This window comes from Vipera berus, assembly GCF_964194415.1.
Source record: "Vipera berus genome assembly, chromosome: 2".
NCBI lineage: Eukaryota > Metazoa > Chordata > Lepidosauria > Squamata > Viperidae > Vipera > Vipera berus.
In genome coordinates, this window is record NC_138203.1 from 168,839,989 (window position 1) to 168,862,701 (window position 22,713).

Genomic DNA, 22,713 nt, shown 5'->3' on the forward strand with positions numbered 1-22,713 from the left:
AGCAACCACCCCTGCCTGAAGGAAGGACTTTGGAGTGTGAAGAGGCAGGCAGAGCGATACAGGAGGTCAAGGTGAAGTGGATTTTTGTTCTCTAGTTCAATGGACTTTATGGATTTTAAAAGTGAAAGTGCGTAGCATGTGAAAGTGGGGAAAGATGGTGACTAAAACTTCTAAAGTTCTCTGGAGTGCGGGGGCCTCCCCGGTGCAACAGTCCTCGCTGCAAGCTTTACTTCCTCCTGCACCTGCTCCGGCACTGACGGTTAAGGATTTACAGGATGCTTTGGAAAAGCACTCACAACAAATAGCAGATATTATAGATGAAAAGATGGAAAAGCTGGAGGAGAAGATGGGAAAGCTGGAGGAGAAGATGGAAGAGAAGTTTACAGCAATGAGGGCAGACATCTTGCCTGCACTTGAAGGCGTGGCTGTATGTGTTCAGTGCTTGGAGGAAAAAGTGGAGGATCTTAGTCAACAGAATTCCAGACTAGAAGCAAAAGTTTTAGAGAATGAAAATACAATGGATAAAATGGACGGAGACTTGACTCTGGTCCAGTACCACCAGATGGAGTTTGCTATCAGAATCAGAGGCTTAAAAGAGAATCCTAAAGAAGATTTAAAGCAGATAGTCTCTGAGGCTTTGGAAGCGGTACTGGGACAGTCAGCAGCTGAAATTGAGGGAAATATAGACAAAATCTTTCGTGTGAATTCATGGATTGCAAGGCAGAGGAAGCTACCTAGAGATGTGGTGGTTTATTTTACAAAGAGAGCAATCAGGAATGAAGTTATTCAAGTTGCTTATGATACTAAGTTTGTGGTTGCTGAGCAAGAAGTTTTGGTTTTAAAAGAGATTCCTCCAAGAATTCTAAGGAGAAGGAAAGATTTTGCTTTTTTGGCACAGGAGCTTAAGAAACGTGATATCAACTTTAGATGGGAGATATCAGTGGGCATGGTGGTGATGCATGAAGGCACGAGACACCGTTTGGTCACAGTGATCCAGGCACGTGATTTTTATAGCAAAGTTTTGAAAGCAACCCCTCCACCACTTCTGGAATCTGTAAAGAAAAATGGTGAGAGAAAGCCTCAAGATGCTGAAGGAACACAGACAGATGAGAAAGGTACTGGAGGGGATCAAATTACAGCTTTATCGGAAGACGCCAGAGAGCAGAGGATGACGCGTGCTGCCTTGAGACGAGCGAGACAAGAGCAAGAGCAAGACCAGCAGAAAGTTATGGAACTTCCAAAGCGTACTTATAGCGAAGCTGTGGGAGGGGCGCGGCCTAAGGAAGTTAAGGGGATCCTGGCAGGCGTGCTCCAGAAGCTTCGGGACGCCAAGGATGGCGACTAAGTTCCTAACATGGAACGTTAATGGATTAAATTCACCACAGAAGAGAAAGAAAGTTTTTCAATACTTAAAACAATTTAAGACTGATGTTATTTGCTTGCAAGAAACACATATTAGGGTTATGGACCAAAAATACTTGCTGAACCTAAGGTTGGGTACGCAATTTACTGCTTCTGCAATGAATAAGAAAAATGGAGTGGTTATTTATGTCAAGAGTACTCTGACAGCGGAACTAATAGAAGCAGATAAACAAGGAAGATATGTTATGATAGATCTGCTGTTAGAAGGCAAAAAAACGCTTTTGGTTGGATTGTATGCTCCTAATCAACAACAAGCTGACTTTTATAGAACACTACATATTAAGATTACCCAGATGGATTATAAATCTTTTATTTTTATGGGAGATTGGAATGGTGTCTTGGACGTGCAACTGGACAAGTGTGGTTCTTTTAAACATATCCCGAGCCATGCTAGATTGCCTAAATCTTTTTTTGAAATGAAGGATGATCTGGAATTACGAGATATCTGGAGGGACACACATCTACATGAAAAGGATTATACTTTTTTTTCTGATAGACACCAATCTTTTTCCAGGATTGATTTTATATTATTGACTAATGATTTTTTTTCTAGGATTAAGAAGATAAAGATTTGTCCAAGAACTATATCTGATCATAGTCCAGTCTGGTTAGAGATTAACAAGGACAATGGAGATAGGCGCTCTTGGCGCTTAAATGAGAACTTGTTTAGAAATCAGAGTAATGTGGAAGAATGTAAAAAACAGATGAAGGCCTTTTTTGAAATTAATATGAATAAGGATACATCTATGGACATGGTTTGGGACGCTAGTAAAGCTTATATGAGAGGGGTGTTAATATATATGAATAATAAATATAGGCGTAACTTGGAAGCTAGGAGGAAAGAATTGGAGAATGAAATTGGGGAAAAAGAAAAGGCCCTAATTTTGAATCCATCGGATGTGAAGACCAAAGAGGTTATTAATTTGTTAAGAGGACAATTTGATAAGCTGATGGCTGATCAGGTGGCAACTAACTTACGGTTTGCTAGACATAACACTTTTTGCAATGCCAACAAACCAGGTAGATGGTTGGCTTACAGGTTAAGGAAAAAGCAAAGGGCTTCTAACATAGACAAAATAGAACATAAAGGTAAGGTTGTGTATCAACAGGACCTTATTAAGGAAGCCTTTGTGGACTTTTACTCCAAATTATACGATAAAGATAATATTAATGAAACAGACATTGATGTATATCTGAAGAATGCCAACATCCCGGTTCTTACACGAGAACAAAAGGAAGAGATTAATCAATTGATAACAGAAGAAGAAATTCTTTTAGCAATTAAGCAACTGAAGGTGGATAAAGCGCCAGGTACGGATGGACTGACTGCGGTCTATTACAAAAATCTACAATCGGAGGTGATAAAGCCATTAAGGGAACTGTTTCAGACAATTCAAAGGGGAGGAAGGGTGCCTCCGTCTTGGAGAACTGCTTTTATTTCCCTGATTCCGAAGGAAGATCAGGATGTTACTCAAGTAAGAAATTACAGACCAATATCACTTTTAAATACGGACTACAAGATATTTGCTAAGGTTTTAGCTAATAGATTGATGAGGGTTTTGCAACAGATGATTCATGGGGACCAAACTGGGTTTATTAGTGTTAGACAAATGAAAAATAATGTGAGGCATATAGTTGACTTGGTGGAGTTTTTGGAAAGGAACAACCAGATCTCTGCGGCGTTGATCTTTTTAGACGCTGAAAAAGCTTTTGACCAACTGGATTGGCAATTTTTTTTTTATTAAAAAGTTTTAACATACAATTTTTCCCCCTTAAAAAATCCCCCCTCCCCCCTTCTCCCTCCCCCCCTTCCTCTCCCCCCTCCCCCCCTCCCCCCCACGACTTCCCAGAGCTAAATACAAGGTATATATATAAAAAAAACAATCATAAACAACCATATACTAACAACCATAAACTCTAAAATCTATCACTCTCTAGCTTATATAGGATAAAACAAACCTTAGTAATATTAAATATATATAAATATATATAAAAAAAACTAATATAGAAAAAAAATTAAAGAAAGAAGACTTACCGTATATACTTGAGTATAAGCCGACTCGAGTATAAGCCGAGACCCCCAATTTCACCCCCAAAAACTGGGAAAAGTTGTTGACTCGAGTATAAGCCGATCCGCCGTTCTGCATGCCTCGGAGGCTGGATCCGCGCTCTGCAAGCCTCTGGGATCCTGGGAGGCCTAATGCAAGCACCAGCCCGCCTGCCTCAGGTCTCCCCCACCCCCAGATACTGGGCTTCAGCACAGCTGGCTGTCTTGCCAAAGAGAAACATCTGGGAAGGAAAACCCTGTCTTACCTCTTTCCCAATTCTGCCTCTGCCCTTCCTCCTACCAAGGTGTTCTGGGACTAGTTCCCTAGCCTTTTGGAGCTTTTGGTGTTCGCCCATCAGCTGTCTACGGGGAGGCAACAAAGCTGCCTCTCTAGACTTTGAGAAAAGGCCCCTTGCACAAAAGGCAGCTTCAGGACGAGCTTCCAAAAACCCTTTCCTTCCTTAACGCCCTCCCCACCTTCCCCCAGAAAGCCATATTTCTTTTTTTTTTATTGAAAATTTTTATTGAAGTTACAATATTATCCCCTCCCCAACCCACCCCAGAACCCCTCCCCCTCCCCCATATTTCTTCAATAACAAAAACATAAAAAGCTGGTTGGGATGTACTCGCTGATTTCCCCCCCCCTTTTTTTAGATGCTAAAACTAAACTCTCCCTCTGCCTTCCAACCAATATCCCTTTTTAAAATCTTACCTTGGCTCCAGATGGAAGAGTAGAGGAACTAAGCTAGTAAGGAGAGAATTTTTTTCTGCAACTTTTTACTCCTGAAGTAGTAGTAGTAGTAATAGTAGTAGTAGGAATAATAATAATAAATCCCTAAAAGTTGTGCCAGAAAATGGAGGACGCTGGGTCTTTGCAAGTTTTAGCTGTCTGTCAGACTGCCTGAAAAGGGCGGCCTTCAGGCAGCCAGGCGGACAGCTAAAGCTTGCAAAGACCCAGCGTCCTCCATTTTCTGGCATAACCTTCGGAGATTACTTTAAAAAAAAAAAACAAAAAAAACCTTCAGAGGAAAAACAGCTGCAGAAACATTTTGTCTCCTTGCTGGCTTGGTTCATCTACTCTTCAGCCAGGAGGGAGTCCAAGGCCTAGAGAAGGAGAGCTTTGCAGCATCCCTATGGACAGCTGATGGGCAGACAGCTGAAAGAAGCAGGCAGGCAGGGCGCGGAGGAACGGAGACCTGCAGGTCTCGGACTGCGGTGGCTTGGGAGAGGTGCGCGCGATCCCGGAAGCACCAAAGCCTCGGCCGCGCACAAGTCCTCGGTAAGTTTTTTTGTTGACTGGAGTATAAGCCGAAGTGGAATTTTTCAGCCCAAAAAGTGGGCTGAAAAATTCGGCTTATACTCAAGTATATACGGTATTCAAATATAAAACTTCTTAACCCTATACTTATTCTGAGTAAACTCAAGCCATTTTCTCCCTTCCATAATATAGCGTTCCTGCGAGTAATCTTTCAAATATGCCGAAATCTTCACCATTTCGACCAGGTCGGAAACCTTTAAAATCCACTCTTCTATGGTCAGCAGTTCCTCTTTCCAGTACTATCCTATCAAAAGTCTTGCTGCCGTAATTAAATTCAACATCAACTTAGTATATTCCATCAGACTTTTATCCAAAAAGCCTTAACCTTTTTACAAGTCTACCATATATGAAAATATATTACGTCTTTATCACCGCACCTCCAACATTTAGGCTAATAATTCAAATACATGCTTAGCTTTTTAAAATCTAAATACCATCTATAAAACATTTTGTAAAAATTCTCTCTTAGATTTCAAACTTATATAAATTTTACATTCCTCACCCAAATCTTTTCCCACCTCCCACTACTTGGCTATAAGTACGTTGTGAAAGTTCCATAGACTTCTGCTGATCTTGTTCTTTTATCTTTTTTGATCGTTTTAAAGCAGCACGCGTCACCCTCTGTTCTCTGGGATCATCCAAAAGTGTTATCACTTGATCTCCTCCAGCACCATTCTCCTCTGTCTGTCCATCTTCAGCCTCTTGATATTCTCCTTCTCCAGATCCCTTTGCAGCTTCCAGAAGTGTTAATGGGGTTGCTTTTAAAACATTATTATAAAAATCACGCGCTTGCATCACAGTAACCAGACGGTACCTTTTACCTTCATGCATCACCATCAACCCAGCTGGAATCTCCCATCTGAACCTTATATCTCGTTGCTTGAGCTCTTGCACAAGAAATGTAAAATCCTTCCTTCTCCTTAAAATCTTTGGAGGAATTTCTTTTAGAACCAGAACTTCTTGATCAGCAATCACGACTTTAGTATCATAGGCAGCTTGTATAACTTCATCTCTAATTTCCCTTTTTGCAAAATAAACCACCACATCTCTAGGCAGCTTTCTCTGTCTAGCAATCCATGAGTTCACACGATACACTTTATCCATGCCTCCTTTTATTTCAGATGCTGGCTGATTCAATACCACTTCGAGAGCCTCAGAAACCAGCTGCTTTAGATCTTCCTTAATATTCTCCTTTAGACCTCTGATTCTAATGGCAAACTGCATCTGGAAATATTGAGCAAGACTCAATTCTCTATCCATTTTGTCTCTTAAATCTTCATTCTCCAATACTTTTGCTTCTAATATGGCATTCTTTTGAGTCAAATCTTTAACTTTTTCATCCAAATCTTCCACACATTCAGCCACTTTATACACTGAAGACAAAATGTCTACCTTCATCACGCTGAACTTCTGCTCCATCCTCTCTTCTATTCTCTCCTCCAATTTCTCCAATTTCTCCTCCATCTGTGCAAATTTATCACCCATTGATTGATTAATTGATTCCAAAAGTTTATCCAGAGCATCTCGTAAGTCCTTCGATGTCACTACATCAGGAGGATATAATGCCTGCAATGATGATTGTTGCACCGGGGAAGTTCCAGCACTCCGAAGAGTTTTAGGGGGAGGCTTAGCCGCCATCTTTTACTTTCAATTGTGACGCACTTTCACTTAGAGTTTAAAAAGTCCATCAAGCTCGAGAGTAGAATAAAATAATCCTCTTCACCTTTTCCTCTTGTACCGCTCTGCCTGCTCTTTTTATTCCATAGTCTTTCCTTCAGGCAGGGGTGGTCGCAGACGCCTGGCTCTGCTCCATAAAGTCAGGAGCAGAGGCGCTGGCCAGCTGGGAGCGACCCAGGCTACGGGGGAGTTCGATCCTTCCGCCGCCCAAGCTGCAAGCTCAGGCGGCCCCGGAGAACTCAACCCCTACCTGGGGCCTCACCCCCTCCTCTTCTCCCGAGGAGGGGGCTTCAAATTCGCCCGAACAGCTGATCGGCGCTGTTTTGGGCGAAAATCACTCAGCTGAGCCGCGGGCAGCCCGGGAAGGCTGTCTCCGTCGCCGCGCAGCCACCGGAAGTCCTGGATTGGCAATTTTTGATGAAAGTTTTAGATAAAATGAATTTTGGGGATAAATTTTTACAACCAATTAGGGCATTATACCAAAAACAAACTGCCCGAATAATAGTAAATAATAGTTTGACTGAAGTATGCAATATTGAAAAGGGCACAAGACAATGGTGTCCGTTATCACCTTTATTATTTGTATTAACATTGGAGATATTATTGATTAAAATACGGAATTCGGAAAAAATTAAGGGTATTCAAATTAGAGATCAGGATAATAGACTGAGGGCGTTTGCAGACGATCTGGTTGTTACGGTGACCCAGCCAGAAAATTCTGTTGTGGACCTGATGGAGATAATAATGCAATATGGGAAGGTTTCTGGATTTAAGGTTAATGTACAAAAAACTAAAATATTAGCCAAAAATATGACAGTATCGCAAAAGGCCCTTTTAGAAGGGTTAACTGGATTTGAGATTGTTAAAAGGGTTAAATATCTGGGGGTGTATTTGTCACCCTCAAATGCAAAGTTATATAAAAATAATTATGAAAAGTTATGGGGGAAAATTCAAAAAGAATTGGAGAGTTGGGAGAAATTGCAATTGTCCTTACTGGGAAGAATTGCAGCAGTGAAAATGAATGTCTTGCCTAAATTTCTATTTTTATTTCAAATGATACCGATTCTTAAAAAAGACTCAAATTTGGAGGAATGGCAACGGGGTATCAATAAATTTGTATGGGCAGGGAAAAGGCCACGAGTTAAATTTAAGATTATGCAGGATACGCGTGAAAGAGGTGGTCTTAAAATGCCCAACCTTAAATTATATTATGAAGCTGCTGCGCTGTCAGGAATAAGTGATTGGATTAATCTGACACAAGGGAGATTATTAAATCTTGAGGGCCATGACTTGTTATTTGGCTGGCATGCATATTTATTGTATGATAAGAAGGTAGATAATGTGTTTAAAGTGCATATTTTAAGACAGGCATTACTGAGAGTTTGGAAGAAGTATAGATATAAGTTAGACTACAAGATACCGTTGTGGGCAATTCCTAAACATGCAATAGAAAACATAAATGTTGGCTTCAAACATGATGTGACTACGTACAAGGAGATCTTAAGTTTGGAGAGGAACGTATGGTGTTTGTAGCCGTACAATCTTTTACAAGATGAAAAGATTGTTCAAACTTGGTTTCAATATGGTCAATTATGGGCCAGGTGGAAAGAAGATCAGAAAATTGGTTTCTCAATGACTGATGAAAATTTGGTAAAGCAAATTAGAAATCAGGGTCCAGCACATATTAAACGGATATATCTTGCATTGATAGAAATTGACTCAGAAACAGAACTTGTTAAAGATTGTATGATAAAGTGGGCTCAGAATATTCAAGAAGTTATTACAATGGATACTTGGGAAAAGATTTGGGTGAGGAACGTAAAATTTACACAAGCTCAAAATTTAAGAGAAAACTTTTACAAAATATTTTATAGGTGGCATTTAGATCCTAAAAAGCTTGCAAGTATGTACCCGAACTATCAACCTAAATGTTGGAGATGTGGTGGCGAAGATGCAACGTATTTTCATATATGGTGGACCTGTAAAAAGGTTAAGGCTTTTTGGATAAAAATTTGGTGGAATATGCAGAAGATTTTCAAGCAAAGGATAAAGTTTTGTCCGCAATTGTTTTTATTGGGCATAATTACAGATACTACTGTTGTGGACATCAAGTTGATGTTGAATTTAATTACAGCAGCAAGACTCTTAATAGGTCAATATTGGAAGAAGGACGAACTTCCGACTATAGAAGAATGGACTCTAAAAGTTTCTGACCTGGCCGAAATGGCAAAGATCTCAGCTTATTTGAAAGATCATTCGCAACAACGTTATACTATGGAGTGGAAAAAGTGGATTGATTATATCCAGAACAAATATGGGACTAAAAAGTTTCATTTAGCATTTGAATAAGTTTTCTCTTTTTCTCTCTTTTTTCTTTTTTTAATGTAATATTAGTATTGCTTGTAGTCATTTCATATGAGCTAGAGTGCGATAGACTTAATAGTTTATTGTTGTTAGCATATGGTTGTTTATGATTGCTTTTTGCTTTTATACCTTGTATTTAGCTCTGGGAAGTCGGGGAGGGGGGAGGGGGGAAGGGGGGGAGGGTTAGGGAGGGCTAGGATGGGGTGGGGGAGGGAGGGGGGGAGGGATTGTTAAATATAAAATGTATTGTAAAACTTTTCAATAAAAAAAGTTTAAAATAATATATTTGTAATAACAGAACTTAAAATCTCTTTTAATGGGCCAAGGGGATCGTTAAAAGATATAAAATGATTTTATATTTAGGATCTAGATTTTTAAGGGAATGAAAATTACCTACTAGATTCTAGAATATAACCTTGAATTATATTATAGAACTGGGAATGACACAATAAAAGATACTTTTTTAATCACTGAAGTATCACTAAGATGACAAATAGAATATGTTTTTTGAAATAAAATAAGAATGCACTTGAATGAACAATGTACGTATTTCAGATATGATAATTACTACATAATGAAATAGGGGAAATGTGAGTTACCCGAAAACTAAGTCTTTAGATACTATAGGCTAATTTGGAGCACTGTATTGAAATTAGATAAAATTTAAAAACAGGACGTGAATAAGTGTATGTGAAAATGTATTGATAATTGCTCTAATTGACTGTGTCACAACTAGAAATGTATTAATTTGATTTTGATATTGTAACTAAGGGAATTGGAGAGGGAATTTTTGTTGATGTACCCTGAGCTATGTACAAAAAGATTTTGCTATTGGACTTTTGACTACCCAATCACCCCACTGCTTCATAAATATTTGGATGTAAAATTAGAAAATTAATAAAACTTGTTTTTTAAAAAAAAAATATTTTGTATTTTTATGACACAACTACCATTTATTTTTACTTGTTCCAGACAGCCCGATAGATTTTAAGAAAGGAGAATCCTAAATTAACAAAATAAAAATTAAACGATATGAAAGTGAAAGATAAGAAATAAATAATAATCACTTGCCATACAAATCACAAAATAAAAATTCTTTACTATCAGAAACCTAGATTCAGGTCTTAAACCATCAAAGGCTTATCCAGTCTACCTTCTGGACTAAATTAAAATCTTTTGTGACCTTCAGGGTCACAAATACTCTGGACTGACCTGGAGTCGCTACGAGGCTGGCCTTTAGTGTTCCAGGCTCCGCAGGTGCAGCAGGCCGGGATCCCTCCATGGACATCCCCTCCTGAGAGTTGGTACGAGAAATGGGCTCAGGAGCTTTCTTTTTGCGTTGCAAAGCTTTCTGGATGGACTGCACGTCAGTAGGTAGATTGGCTAGCTGATGGAATACATTGCGCTTGCGAATAATGGCATATACCAAATTGGAATTACCTAGGAAATCACAACAACACAGGAGAAGAAAAATAACATCTCTAACTTTCTGTAATTATTGGGAAACACAAATTGAAAAAGATCTGTAGATCGTGGATAGGTGAGCAAAAAAACAACAACCAAGTAATCAATGGTTTCCTACAATTTAATGGCTCTCTCAATTTTTGCAGCTTAGATCTGATAGCCCTAAATGTGAAAGGAAGAGAAATTAACTATAGTTAGAACTATATGCTCAGCTCATGCTCAGGAAATAGAAGTTTGGCGTTATTCTCTTCCCCCAACCTTAGCTCCTTTCTTCATGTTAGTCAAATTATAGCCTGAAGTTTTTGAATGGTTGTTCCTTAAGGTGATGACTTCTACTTTTTAGAATCAACCCTAGATTACTGGGCTACAAAAGAATAAACTGATAAGCTCTCTATTACAAAACTGATAACTTATCTCTTACAGAACTCTGGCCATCAAAATTATATAAAGAAATATTTCTAAACATTATCCTAAAACAAAAAAATGCTTATGTTACATCTACCAGCATGTAAGATTTAGGATTTCAGGCATATTTGAGTTTCTGACTGGCTAACAAGTTATTGAGAGTCTAGCTTATTCATGGCCTCTCAGACTTAGTTCCTACTTATAGAGTGAAAATTATAGAAGCATATATATGAAAAGGTTTCACCAACAAGTAAAAAAATCCAAAGAGGACTAAATTGCACTTTGTAGTTTAAAAATGTCATAAAGTAATGTGCAAGGAGTGTTATATAGGCAACAGTAGTTATCAGTAACAGGAGCTTCCTTTTCCAATTTAAAAAAATAAAGGACCAAATTTACATAAAAACAAAACCATAAAATAGTTCATTCCAAATGTAAGTGAGAATTATATTTTACTAACGAGAAATGACAAATCTAAAAAAGATAGAAGGGATATTTGCACCATATTTGATAAGGAAGCTTCATACTTTATACCTAGATGAATATTTATTCTTGGATAGATTAAACCAGGGGTGTCAAACTGCCGGCCCGCGGGCTGGACACATCATCCGGAAGCCGTGCCCACCCCATTGCCGGCAATAGCAAAACCGTCCCGATACGTTGCGTGATGTCATGTGACATACGAGTTTGACATGTCTGGATTAAACTATCAGAGAGGGATAATTTTTTGTCACTGATCAGCCACTTACCATCAAACTGGTACTGGATGATATTGTTGAAGACTTCCAGCAAAAAGAAGACAAGGTGGTGGTTTTGGACCATGGAGAAAAGGAACCAAGTAGTTGAAAATGCTTCCAATAGATGCAGCAATTTGTTAGCTGCTACCATGGAAAGAGACTTTAAGTATGGTGATACTAGAAGACAGAAAAAAATTAAAAAGTCATTTAGGGAGATCAAATATCCATTATAATTACACCTTAGTGTACAATCAGTTAAGATATAGATCGTGTACACTTATTGTGCACAATGCATATTTTAACACTTGCTATGGGAAGGCACTACAAATTAATTTTATAAAGGGAAATAACAGTAGTATAATATCCAAGTTCACTGAACTCTTGAACAGCTACATCATAATGGTAAAGAAAACAAATGCCATCTACTGAGAAGAAGGCAGTATTACAGCAACTCCTCAACTATTTTTAAAATTATGTCAGCTCTGAATGACAGAAGTAAAACCAAGAGAGGTTCAAAACTACGCATATATCTCCTAGTTTTTTCAACAATTACCTCCAAAAAGAGTCCTGGGTACTAAAATTAAATTTCTAAACACGGTAAGCCTTGCATGCACGACTATGCGGGTTTCAATTCTAAAGGAAAACCACGCTGCACTATTTGCTCCCAAGGTTTTGAAAATAAAAATATATACTGCTCAAAAAAATAAAGGGAACACTTAAACAACACAGTGTACTGTATTTAATAGTAGGATGTCTTATTTTGTGTTCCCTTTATTTTTTGAGCAGTATATTTTAAATCTATATTAAGATTTTCAGCTTGGCTGTCACTGTAGAGTAGGCAACTTACCATTCACTATGATGGTAAGGAGGCAGTCAAATAGGGGCTGCAACCGCTGGTGTCCGCTAGTGATGATTTTATGAAAAACCTGCAGGGTGGAATGAAAGTAAGAAATTAAACAAAAGATTGCAGAGTTGCCATACTATTTTTACAGTGGCTAGGTTCTCTGCTATGAGCAAAGATACTGGTAGCAAATTCCAGACTCACAATGATGAGAAGATCTGCATGTGTCCCTGTGAAGACTGGAATATCCATCGGTACTCGTACAGAATATGGCTTATTGAGGCGGACACCAAAATTCCTTTCCCCACTCAGCAGCAATAAGATGAAGACACCAATATGCATAAGACCAACTCGAGCTGTAAAAATATGGCGCCAAAATTAAATCTGTCAGTGGCCAGAGGGCACGCCAACTATTAACAATAGCAGATCAAAAACAAAATATAATGCTTACTAACATAAATATCTCACTCATTCACTGTGGTATTAAAAAAAAAAGTATGGTTCAATATCACCCATGCTGCTGTCCAGCACACAGTATAACGTCAGGAAGCAGCTTGCATCTGTTGCTATGCAATTTAAGCAGAAGTCCAAATGTAACCCATATCACTCAATATGTGGATAAATACGTGTGGTTGCTTTTGGTCCCTACTCAGCTCTGGCCCCTCTCCAAGTAGGATCTCAGAAATTACTTTGATCTTAATCTGTCCCACAAAGTGACATGGAAATAGCTTGTGGTCTTATTTGAATTCATTCTTTTGACCTTTAAAGCCTATAAACAAACACATTTCCCTGGTATGTTTTAACATTATTATTATCCAGTATTGCTGTTTGCACAACCAGCCAAATGTTAAGATCAGGTTTGGCATTTTTATTCACCTATCAAATCCTATCAAGAGATTGTGTGTGTGTGTGTGTGTGTGTGTGTGTGTGTGCGTGTGTGTGTGTGTATCTGTCTGTCTGTCTGTGTCTGTGTGTCTGTCTGTGTGTATCTGTCTTGTGTGTCTGTGTCTTGTGTGTCTGTGTGTCTGTGTCAGTATGTGTATATGTATATACATACATGTGTATGTCTGTGTGTCTGTATCTATGTGTCTGTGTGCACGCACAGAGAGAGGGGGGGCAACATTTTAATGGCAGAGAGCTGCACTTAATGCTATGAAGAAAGCTACAAAGGGATAGTTCAATGATGTAAAATTGGTGCGGTACATTGTATGCATCATGAACCAGAGGGTTTCTTCGATTTCCTAGTGTTTCACAGTTAACCTCAGGCTTATGTTACAGTTTCTATTTTTTCCTATCTCTAAATTGCAGAAAAGGTTAAATCTGTTGAAGAAGTCAAGTTCTCAAGGTCACAAAAAAATAGGAGCCACAGGATACCCAATGCTATCCAACCATGCCCTTGGGATGACAAAGACCACAGATATCAGTTGGGAGTATTGGAACAGGGCCTTTGCAGTCAAGATACAATTTTACCTATATTAAAACAGTAACTGGAGAGGCTGTTTGCTATGTCACCTTTTGCTATATAAGTTAGTAATGCCAGATTTGTCATTCTGTAAATAAGCACTATAAACAATTCACTGTAAATAAGCACCAAACATCCAGGAACTTGGATCCAAATACAATCTGTATTTATGGAATTAATCTCAGGACTAGGGAATCAGCTGGAAAGACTCTGAATTAAATTTTCCCAGCATAAGTTCTGAAAACAGATAAAACCAAACTTACATTGATCTGCTCTAGCATCGTTAAGAAAGTAGAGGATTGGCACCAGGATATCTAAAACATCACTGCTTTTCAGAACAAAGAAGAGAAATTTCTGAAAAAGAAAAAGAACAATTAAACTAAGTTGGTGGGGAGTGTCATGAAAGCTGTACAAAATAAAACTAGATCAATAGGAACTACAAGTAACAGCATGTTTATTAATGTTTTCTAGCAGGCCTGTAAAAATATTGCATTAGGGAGGGCAAAGCTGAGGATTTTGTGGAGGAAGAAAGTTCGGCTTACTCAAAGTGATTATTTCTCAGCAGACTTGGAGAAAATTGCAATCTTGGGATTAAAAAAAATCTCTTGAACAAAAACCATGATCTTTTCCTGATTTATTTTTGCTGTGAAGGCATCAAAGAGCAGGTAAGCATCATAATTTCCCTATGTAGGTTGTTTTCAGGCGGACGTTTTCTCAGGGATATTCAACAGGCCTGATATCTGAACACAGGCAGCATCAGCAATGGGTCAGTGACTCCAAACAACTATTTCACTGCTGCATCATAACCCGATTTTTCAATCATTTGTTTCTCTTCTAATCCAAAATTGTTACTGTTGACCAGCTCACCATCACCAAGATTCTCCCACGTGTTCATTTAACAGGCCCAGATCCTGCAATCTTTCCTAACCCAATTCTTTAATAATGCCAGCGACAAAAGACAGAACCTTATTGAAATCACAGAGTTTCCAGAAGAGAACCAGGAGCTCTTGATGGAACTGGATCTTTTTGGTAGAATTTGGCAGGTAAGTTTGGAGCAAAGGGTTGGAGAGCAGACGAGCCACTCCTTTCAAAACAAACTGGAAATCCTGACAACACAAAAAACATAAATAAGTTACAGTGTGGAAACCTAAGATTAAGCCAATAGAGCTTTTTAAAAATCTGATACATTACCTCTTCTCTGTGTATCCTAGACAGGTAATTGACAAACAGGTTGTCTGGTCCTGGAGGCTGCATTGAAAGAAACCAAGTAAATGTTTCTTAGATTTAAAACACCCTCAGGATATGTACGCTTGTCTCTGAATTCATTGGCAAATGACACTGTCACTAAATCAGTCAAACAACCCTGATGCAATGTTAAATATTAAACTATATCTGGTGCCTGTGATCCCAGATATTGGTGAACTACAATTCCCAGGAGCCTCAATCGGGACAATCAATGGCAGGGTACTTGGAGTGATAATTCAGCAACATCTGGAGACCCTTGACTATGCTAAGCATTAGGATATAATGGCTGCTTATCATTTTATGAAATAAATAAAAATAGGCTTGATATTTCATAATTCTTTTTAAATACAGCATAGATTAATTAGTTCATTTGCTTTAATCAGAAAGCAAATGCCTTAAGTGCCCACGTCTCTGTTCATTCATGGATATTATGAATACCTCTCTCCAGTATGCAGTACAGTGAGGAAACAGAAGAAAATGTAAATATTTATGCCAGTAATGCAGTGAATGAAAAGGTCTGAATTAATAAATATGCACATGGAAAAGAAATTCTAATCAGTTTGGTATTAAGAAAGCAAATGTACACCTTTAAGCACTTAAGAGACAATGTCTAAGATCCATCACATTGCTTTAAGATACAAGTAGTCCTCAAAACTTACAACAGTTCATTTAGTGACCAAAGTTATCACAGCATTGAAAAAAGTGACTTATCACCATTTTTCACACTTACGACCATTGTAGTGTTCCTGAGGTCACGTGATCAAAATTTAGACATGTGGCAACTGGTTTATATTTATGACGGTTGCAGTGTCCCAGGGTCATGTGATCACCTTTTGCAACCTTCTGACAAGCAAAGTCAATGGGGAAGCCAGATCCACTAAACAACTGTGCCACTATCTTAACACAGTGATTCACTTAACAGCTGGGTAAAGAAAGGTCATAAAATGGGGCAAGATTCACTTATCAACAGAAATTTTGGGCTCAGTTGTGGTTGTAAGTCGAGGACTACCTGTACTTGATAAATGCTTGCTCAGAATGAAATCAAAAATCCATTTTCAGGTTTGAGCCCAAACAAATGTTCAAATGTTTCAGGCCAATTATCTGGATTCTTGGGTGCCAAGGAAAGCTTCCATCTGAGAGAAGAATTTAGCACCATCTTGCCAGGGTTGCTTATGTACAATAAAAGCTTCCATTGAATGCTGATTTGCTTTAAGAAAGCCTGTTGAAATTTTATACACATATCTGCCGCTCCTCACATTATAAACACAGCTAAGTCAGGGAGCAACTCACATCGGTATCATCCATGACTGTCCCAGTGGTAGTGCCGTCTACTGTGGGACTGGAGCTGGTAGAAGTGTCATAGTCCAATGTGACTATAAGGACTTGAGCGGCCTGCTCCACCAGTGGTTCACGATAGTCCGAGAAGAGCAAGTGGTTATAGGGGATCCCATAACCCACTGGATCGTAAGCACAGACGATATTCAAGAGGGAAGTAAACAGCGGAAGGGCATGCCTAGAAGAGGATCCAACATGCTCAAAACAATGCCTCAGAAGCCTGAAGTGTTAAAAGCTTTCCAACAAAGAACAAGCCTTTACTGTATTTTATTTGCACTGATTAAATAATGTTTTTATTCCTCAGCAACATTCATTAGTGAAAAGAAAAACGCATTTGAGGTTATTATTCTTAGTTATTTTAATAAATGAGATAATATGCTATCTGATTGATAATACAGATTAGAATATCCTACTTTGCTCTCCACTATGGCTGGGTGTCTGCAGAAGAATCAGCCACTGTCAGATATTTAAAAAAATAACCCAACTCTTTCTAAAAAATTTCTTCAATGCAATTTGTAATAAAAAGAATCCATTCGTACTGCACAATTTGCTAATTATTGCAAACTGCTTGTTTTAGAGTGCCTCTGTCTTAAGGACAAATGTTTGGTGTACTACTAGGGTGAGCTAGTGGCAGCAAGATCTGGGGTTACATGCTTTTCTGCTGACTCTATCATGGAAGGGTTAGCAGCTGTGTGGATGTACTCTAGTATTCCAAAACCATCCACTATCTGGATCAAACGCTGGTTGGCTCCAATTAGGCAAACATAGCTCTAAAGACATATGTATGTACTGAAGTAATAAGGAAAAAAAATAACAGGAGGCATAAAGTGAGGAGAAATGGAATGACGCCTATCATATATATGCAACCCTTTTTAATAGAAGGTTTAGATTAAATAAAAGTCTTTCAAAGCATCTATCACATGCAATTTGCAATTTCTCACCTGTTCTCTGTGGAACAGAAGAACTGGACCCAGGGATTAGTGTTACTGCTATCGGAGGAGGGAGGCAAGTACATGACCTCTGAGAAACAGGTCAGCAGAAGTTTCAGTAGCTCTGTCCTGTAAAGCATTTCAGTCAGCAGGAATATTAATTATTATTCACAGAGTCATGATTTTTTTTTCCAGGGTATTATTGGCACCTTCTTCTTTATTTTGCAGGAGCACGTTTGTTAAACTGTTTTAAAAAAATTGTGCTAAAACTAGAGTGAGGTATTCTTACAGTAAGACTTCTTAAAGAAATACTGTGCAATTCAAGTCCTTTTAGCCATCAGGAGGCACAAAAACATTTCCTTGTTCGCTACAAGCATGTTTCCTACAAAATGTCACTATTGGAGAGAGACTATCAAGCCAGGGGGAGGAGTCAAATGGGGAAATAAATCCCTATGTGGATACAAAAGGGTGAAGTCTGATCTCCCCCTTGAATGCCATTGAACCTTATCTAGTCTTACCCAGGTGCAAACCATCAATCTGAGAATATTCCTGTGTATAGGCTTGAGCAGGGGTGTTCAGACTTTGCCCTTTTATGACTTGTGGACTTCAAATCCCAGAATTCCTCAGCCAGCGTGCCTGGCTGAGGAATTCTGGTAGTTGAAGTCCATAAGCCATAAAAGGGCCAAGTTTGAACACCCCTGGGCTTGAGCAATAAAACAGCTAATTGAAGTCTTCACCTGTGGATCTGGTTGTTCAGACCTCACAGTCAACTTATTCAAGTGTATATTCCGCTTAGCCCCATCCCAGAATTTGTGTACAGTAGGTACAGAAAACTAACAAAGAAGTAAAGGATAATAAACTATGCAGTCATTTATAAGGCATAAAAGCTGGCTGGCTGACCTTGGGCCAATCACTGTCTCTCAGCCCAACTCACCTTAAAAAATGTGTCTCCTTAGTCACGGATGAGCATTTTACTTTGTACATAATGCTCATGATCTTGCCACAATTACATTCATAAACTTCCCTTTAGCCTGATCTGTCATTTGCTGATGTCCTCACCTATTTAAATCATGGCTGAAGTTGGGTGACGGTGAATGAGCAAATCCAACACCAGCCTCCCAGATGTATTCACAACTATCAATTGCATGGATATCCTCAGCCGTGTCCTGGACAAGAAAAAGAAATTAACACATCAAATACTGTCAAACCTTCCAGGTAAAAAGTATGAATAGGATTATGAAGATTTAGACCAAATCTCTCAGTTCTCTTGCAGGTGGAAAAAACAACGATCGGCATCACAGAATTAGAGGATGCTTTTAGCATTACTAATTCAAATCATGTGACGCAGTCTTTCCCACCTTAATGGATTTTCTACAATAAGAAGAAAGGTGAAAGAAGCATAGAGAGACATGAGATGTTTACAGTGTTGTGAGAATGAGGCATAGTGGTTGCACAATAAAAGTCTCATATGGAGAAACTCAGAGCATCGTATTATATTACAATAAACATCAAAAATCCATAATGACAGAATGAGGATGGCTCCCCTAGTAGCAGAACAGTAGAATGAAAAGCCAGCAAGTAAACCAGCTCTTTGTAACTCCTCTCCAAACTAGGAGAAAACTTGAGACCACCCACAAGTGCTCCAAGCAGTTGCTACTTGCGTGGAGATCACAAGGCAGGGGTCTTTAGCAGGTTTAGAGCACTTAGAGATGAGGGAATATCCATCTTTTTGTTTATCATTCATTCATTCATTCATTCATTCGTTTGTTTGTTTGTTTGTTTTATCAAATTTATATGGCTGCCAATCTCACAAAAAGTGACTCTGGGCAGTCTGCAACAATTAAATAAAACAATAAACATATTAAAAAGAGTTAAGTGAAAATAGTTCAACAAACATCCACCCAGATTACACCTTATGCTTCTGATGAGGTGAACTTTGGCCTGCAAAAACTAAGGTATAATAAGTTTCCACAGGTCTTTTCAATATTTCTGGCTAATCTTAGTGAGAGCTGACATATTGAGGAAGGTCCTATCATCAAAAGCATCCCAAATATAAAAGGGGGGGGTTGTTTCAGAATTAGTCATACTGTGGCCTAGAGATATATGAGTCATTATTTTGCAGAGTCCAGTTCTACAGGTTTGCTATACTGTGCAAGAGTTTTCTATACTTGTGGGGGAAAAAAACTTACAAGTAAACTTCCCCACAAAGACCAAGACTACAAGCATTGAACTCACAATCTTCTCCTCCATAGTGTCCATAGACAATAATAGCTATGCTTTAAAAATCTTCTTTACGATTGCATATTATGTTTGTGTGTGGCAATGCAAAGCAATGCAAGAAAGGAAGATTAAAATCTATTGCACTGCAGTAGTATCTCTTCTTTCTAAAATCCCCTCAAGATTGGTGACAAAATTCAGAGTAAGTCAGAATTTTGAAGAGTTCTGGTTTGTTGTTATTAAGAAATATACTGTTCCACAGATTTTACTGGCTTTTCTATTATCAAATCCCCGCTCATGATTTGATTTTAGTGTTACATGCAAGCCAGAATCTGATGTTGCTCCTATTATAACAAGCTATAAGTTTTACAAGTCAACTCTTGATTTAAAATCCTAGATGGTTAGAAAAGCAACATGAACCTAATCTCAGTATGTATAATAATAATAATAATAATAATAATAATAATAATAATAATAATAATAATAATAATAATAATAATAATAATAATAATAATAGCAGCAGCAGCAGCAGCAATGGTTCCCAGTTGGTATAGCTACTTCTGTTGAGAGATAAGCCATCAGGGATCCAAAATTTTCTCAGTCAAGTCATGCCCTGATCAACTCCCATGTGAATTACTGCAAAGTGCTCCATAAAGGGTACCCTTAAAAGGTGTCTACAGAATGCAATGGCATAAACAGTTTGGGGCACTTCTAGGTGCACATATGAAAGATCTCTGCTTCAGGGTCCAGTTTGAAGTGTTGGTGATCACTTTTAAAACTCTCCACGGCATGGGAGTAGATTACCTGAGAAACAGCCTCATCCCAATTACATCAGCCTTTCCCATCTGGTCGGGCAGGAAGGGCATGTTTCAAACCCTGACAGCTACAGAATTTCAACTGTCAGGGTCCAGGAAGAGACCCTTCTCTATTATTGCCCCTGTCCCATGGCACATCGTGCCCCCTGACATGCGGCTCCCATCTTTCTGGCCTTCTGGAAGAGTGTTAAAAACTGGCTCTGTCAACTGGCAAGGGGATCCCTGGGGTGATTGGTGACTTGAAATCATTCCCTCTGTTGTTGTTTTTTAACTCCTGTCTTTTTAACTGTTTTTTTAACTCTTTTGTATGGATTTTATAGTTTATCTGTAAACCATTCAGAACCACTTCGATAGTTAGATGGGGAGTATATAAATTTGATGAATAGAAAAAATGGAAATAAATGAATCACATGGGTCAGAATTGCCCATTCCTCCATTTTCCATAGTAGCTGGTCACCATCTTTAACAGAGATTGATAGCCCAGGGCAACCACTATTTCACTTACTGAAAATTCCAACTTAATCCAGACAGCTCAGCGACTGCACTGGACTGTATACAAAAAATTGTTATAGCAGTAAACATTTTCTATTGACAGTTGACCTTGGCCATCTTAAATATTGAGGCTGTCATACTAGATGTTAAACAACCAAAGTCTGACTTACCACATTGTTTTTTCGATGGCTCTGGACAGTGAACTCTGGACAGAAGAGCAGATCTGCAATGGCTAGAAGCAGTGACTCAGCCAGTGGCCTGGCATTTTCATCATCGTCATCTCCCTATAAATCAGCAATAAGTTGCAACAATTCATATCTGACCTTACATCATTGCAGACCACTGCTAACATAAGGCGGAGGGTAGGAAAATCTGGATGATAATTCTTCAACTATTTATTAAGCCAGCATTGATACTAATACTTGATGTCATACAGGTAGTCCTCGACTTATGACCACAACTGAGCTCAAAATTAGTTGTTAGTGATGCCCGATTTTATGACCTTTCTTGCCACAGTTGTTAAGTAAATAATCCCTGCAGTTTATAAATTAGTAACCCGGTTGTTAAGTGAATCTGGCTTCCCCATTGAGCTTGCTTGTCAAAAAAGGTGATTCACATGGCTTTGGGACACAGCAATGATCATAAGCATGCATCAGTTGCCAAGCATCTGAATTTGATCACATGATCATGGGGATGCTACAAAGGTCATAACTGTGAAACATGGTCACATTTTTCAGTGCCACTGTAACTTTAAATTGTCACTAAATGAACTGTTACAAGTCAAGGACTACCTGTATTATAACACATAGAAAAATGGCATTTACACAAGCCAGAAGTTTCATTAGACTATAGATACTGTAAGATTTAGAGGGATGCGGTGGCTCAGTGGGTTAGGACACTGAGCTTGTCGATCAGAAGGTCAGCAGTTTGGTGGGTCGAATCCCGAGTGCCGCATAACAGAGTGAGCGCCTGTTACTCGTCCCAGCTTCTGCCAACCTAGCAGTTCAAAAGCACGTAAAAATGTAAGTAGAAAAGTAGGGACCACTACGGTGGGAAGGTAACAGCGTTCCGTGCATCTTTGGCGTCTAGTCATGCTGGCCACATGACCATGGAGACATCCTTGGACAAGCGCTGGCTCTTTGGCTTTGAAACAGAGATGAGCACCGGCCCCTAGAGTTGGAAACGACTAGCACGCATGCATGGGGGAACCTTTACCTTTACTGTAAGATTTATCCCATACGCACTACTCGGGGCAAAATTTAAGCAGACTGAACTACCATGACTATAAATTACTGTAGTTTGATCCTTGTAACTATAATTTAGATTCATTATCTTTCACACAAACAGAATTTCAGCAAAGCCTGCAACTTCATTTGGTCTGGTGCAGCCTGTGTGACCAATATACAATAGAAGTAGAGATTACTTAGAGAAGAGATGCTCTCATCTTGCTGAGACCAAGATATCCTCCTGCAGAGCACTCCGAGTGCTTCAAGGCTTTCAAATCAAGTTCCGTCCTTTTGTCTCAATGCTGACGCTTCACTCCACATTTACAACAGTTTCCAAGGGAACCATATATCCTCGTCAGCAGGTCTCTAGCTCATTCGCCCCCCCACTCCATACTCATCCCGGATCTCATATTCTTGTCCTCTACCCATGCTGAAAAAAATGACAGGTGCTTATCTGTGACAGCCAGGCTGGATCAGCTTGTGCATGACACAGAGACTTTCACTCACAGCAAGCAGACTGGATTATAATAATAACCTCTGTTGATCTGACGCTATCTAGTGCCACATCAGAACATCTAATAAAAGCGTTTCAAATGCAAAAACAGTTGCAAGACATTAAAAAAAAATCAACTGCAGACACTTTCATTTAGCTTTCAAATTAGAGAAGGAAAAAGGAGCCTTAGAATCTTAAAGGTTAGAAGCATGAATCAGTTAACTAAA

The 22,713-nt window shown here is 38.9% G+C and overlaps 1 protein-coding gene across 1 annotated transcript in view; it reads right to left on the reverse strand.

Moving 5' to 3' along the window:
* Positions 1-22,713, reverse strand: part of HID1 (HID1 domain containing) — a 67,732-nt gene that overhangs the window by 20,379 nt on the left and 24,640 nt on the right. Inside the window, exons 4-14 of the mRNA XM_081315851.1 lie at positions 20,938-21,051; positions 18,303-18,409; positions 17,256-17,372; positions 16,270-16,492; positions 14,926-14,982; positions 14,700-14,840; positions 13,998-14,088; positions 12,477-12,628; positions 12,279-12,357; positions 11,444-11,608; positions 10,041-10,268 (exon numbers count right to left, since the gene is read on the reverse strand). Coding sequence (XP_081171977.1) covers positions 10,041-10,268; positions 11,444-11,608; positions 12,279-12,357; positions 12,477-12,628; positions 13,998-14,088; positions 14,700-14,840; positions 14,926-14,982; positions 16,270-16,492; positions 17,256-17,372; positions 18,303-18,409; positions 20,938-21,051 — 1,474 coding nt within the window. The remainder of the gene's footprint in view (positions 1-10,040; positions 10,269-11,443; positions 11,609-12,278; positions 12,358-12,476; positions 12,629-13,997; positions 14,089-14,699; positions 14,841-14,925; positions 14,983-16,269; positions 16,493-17,255; positions 17,373-18,302; positions 18,410-20,937; positions 21,052-22,713) is intronic.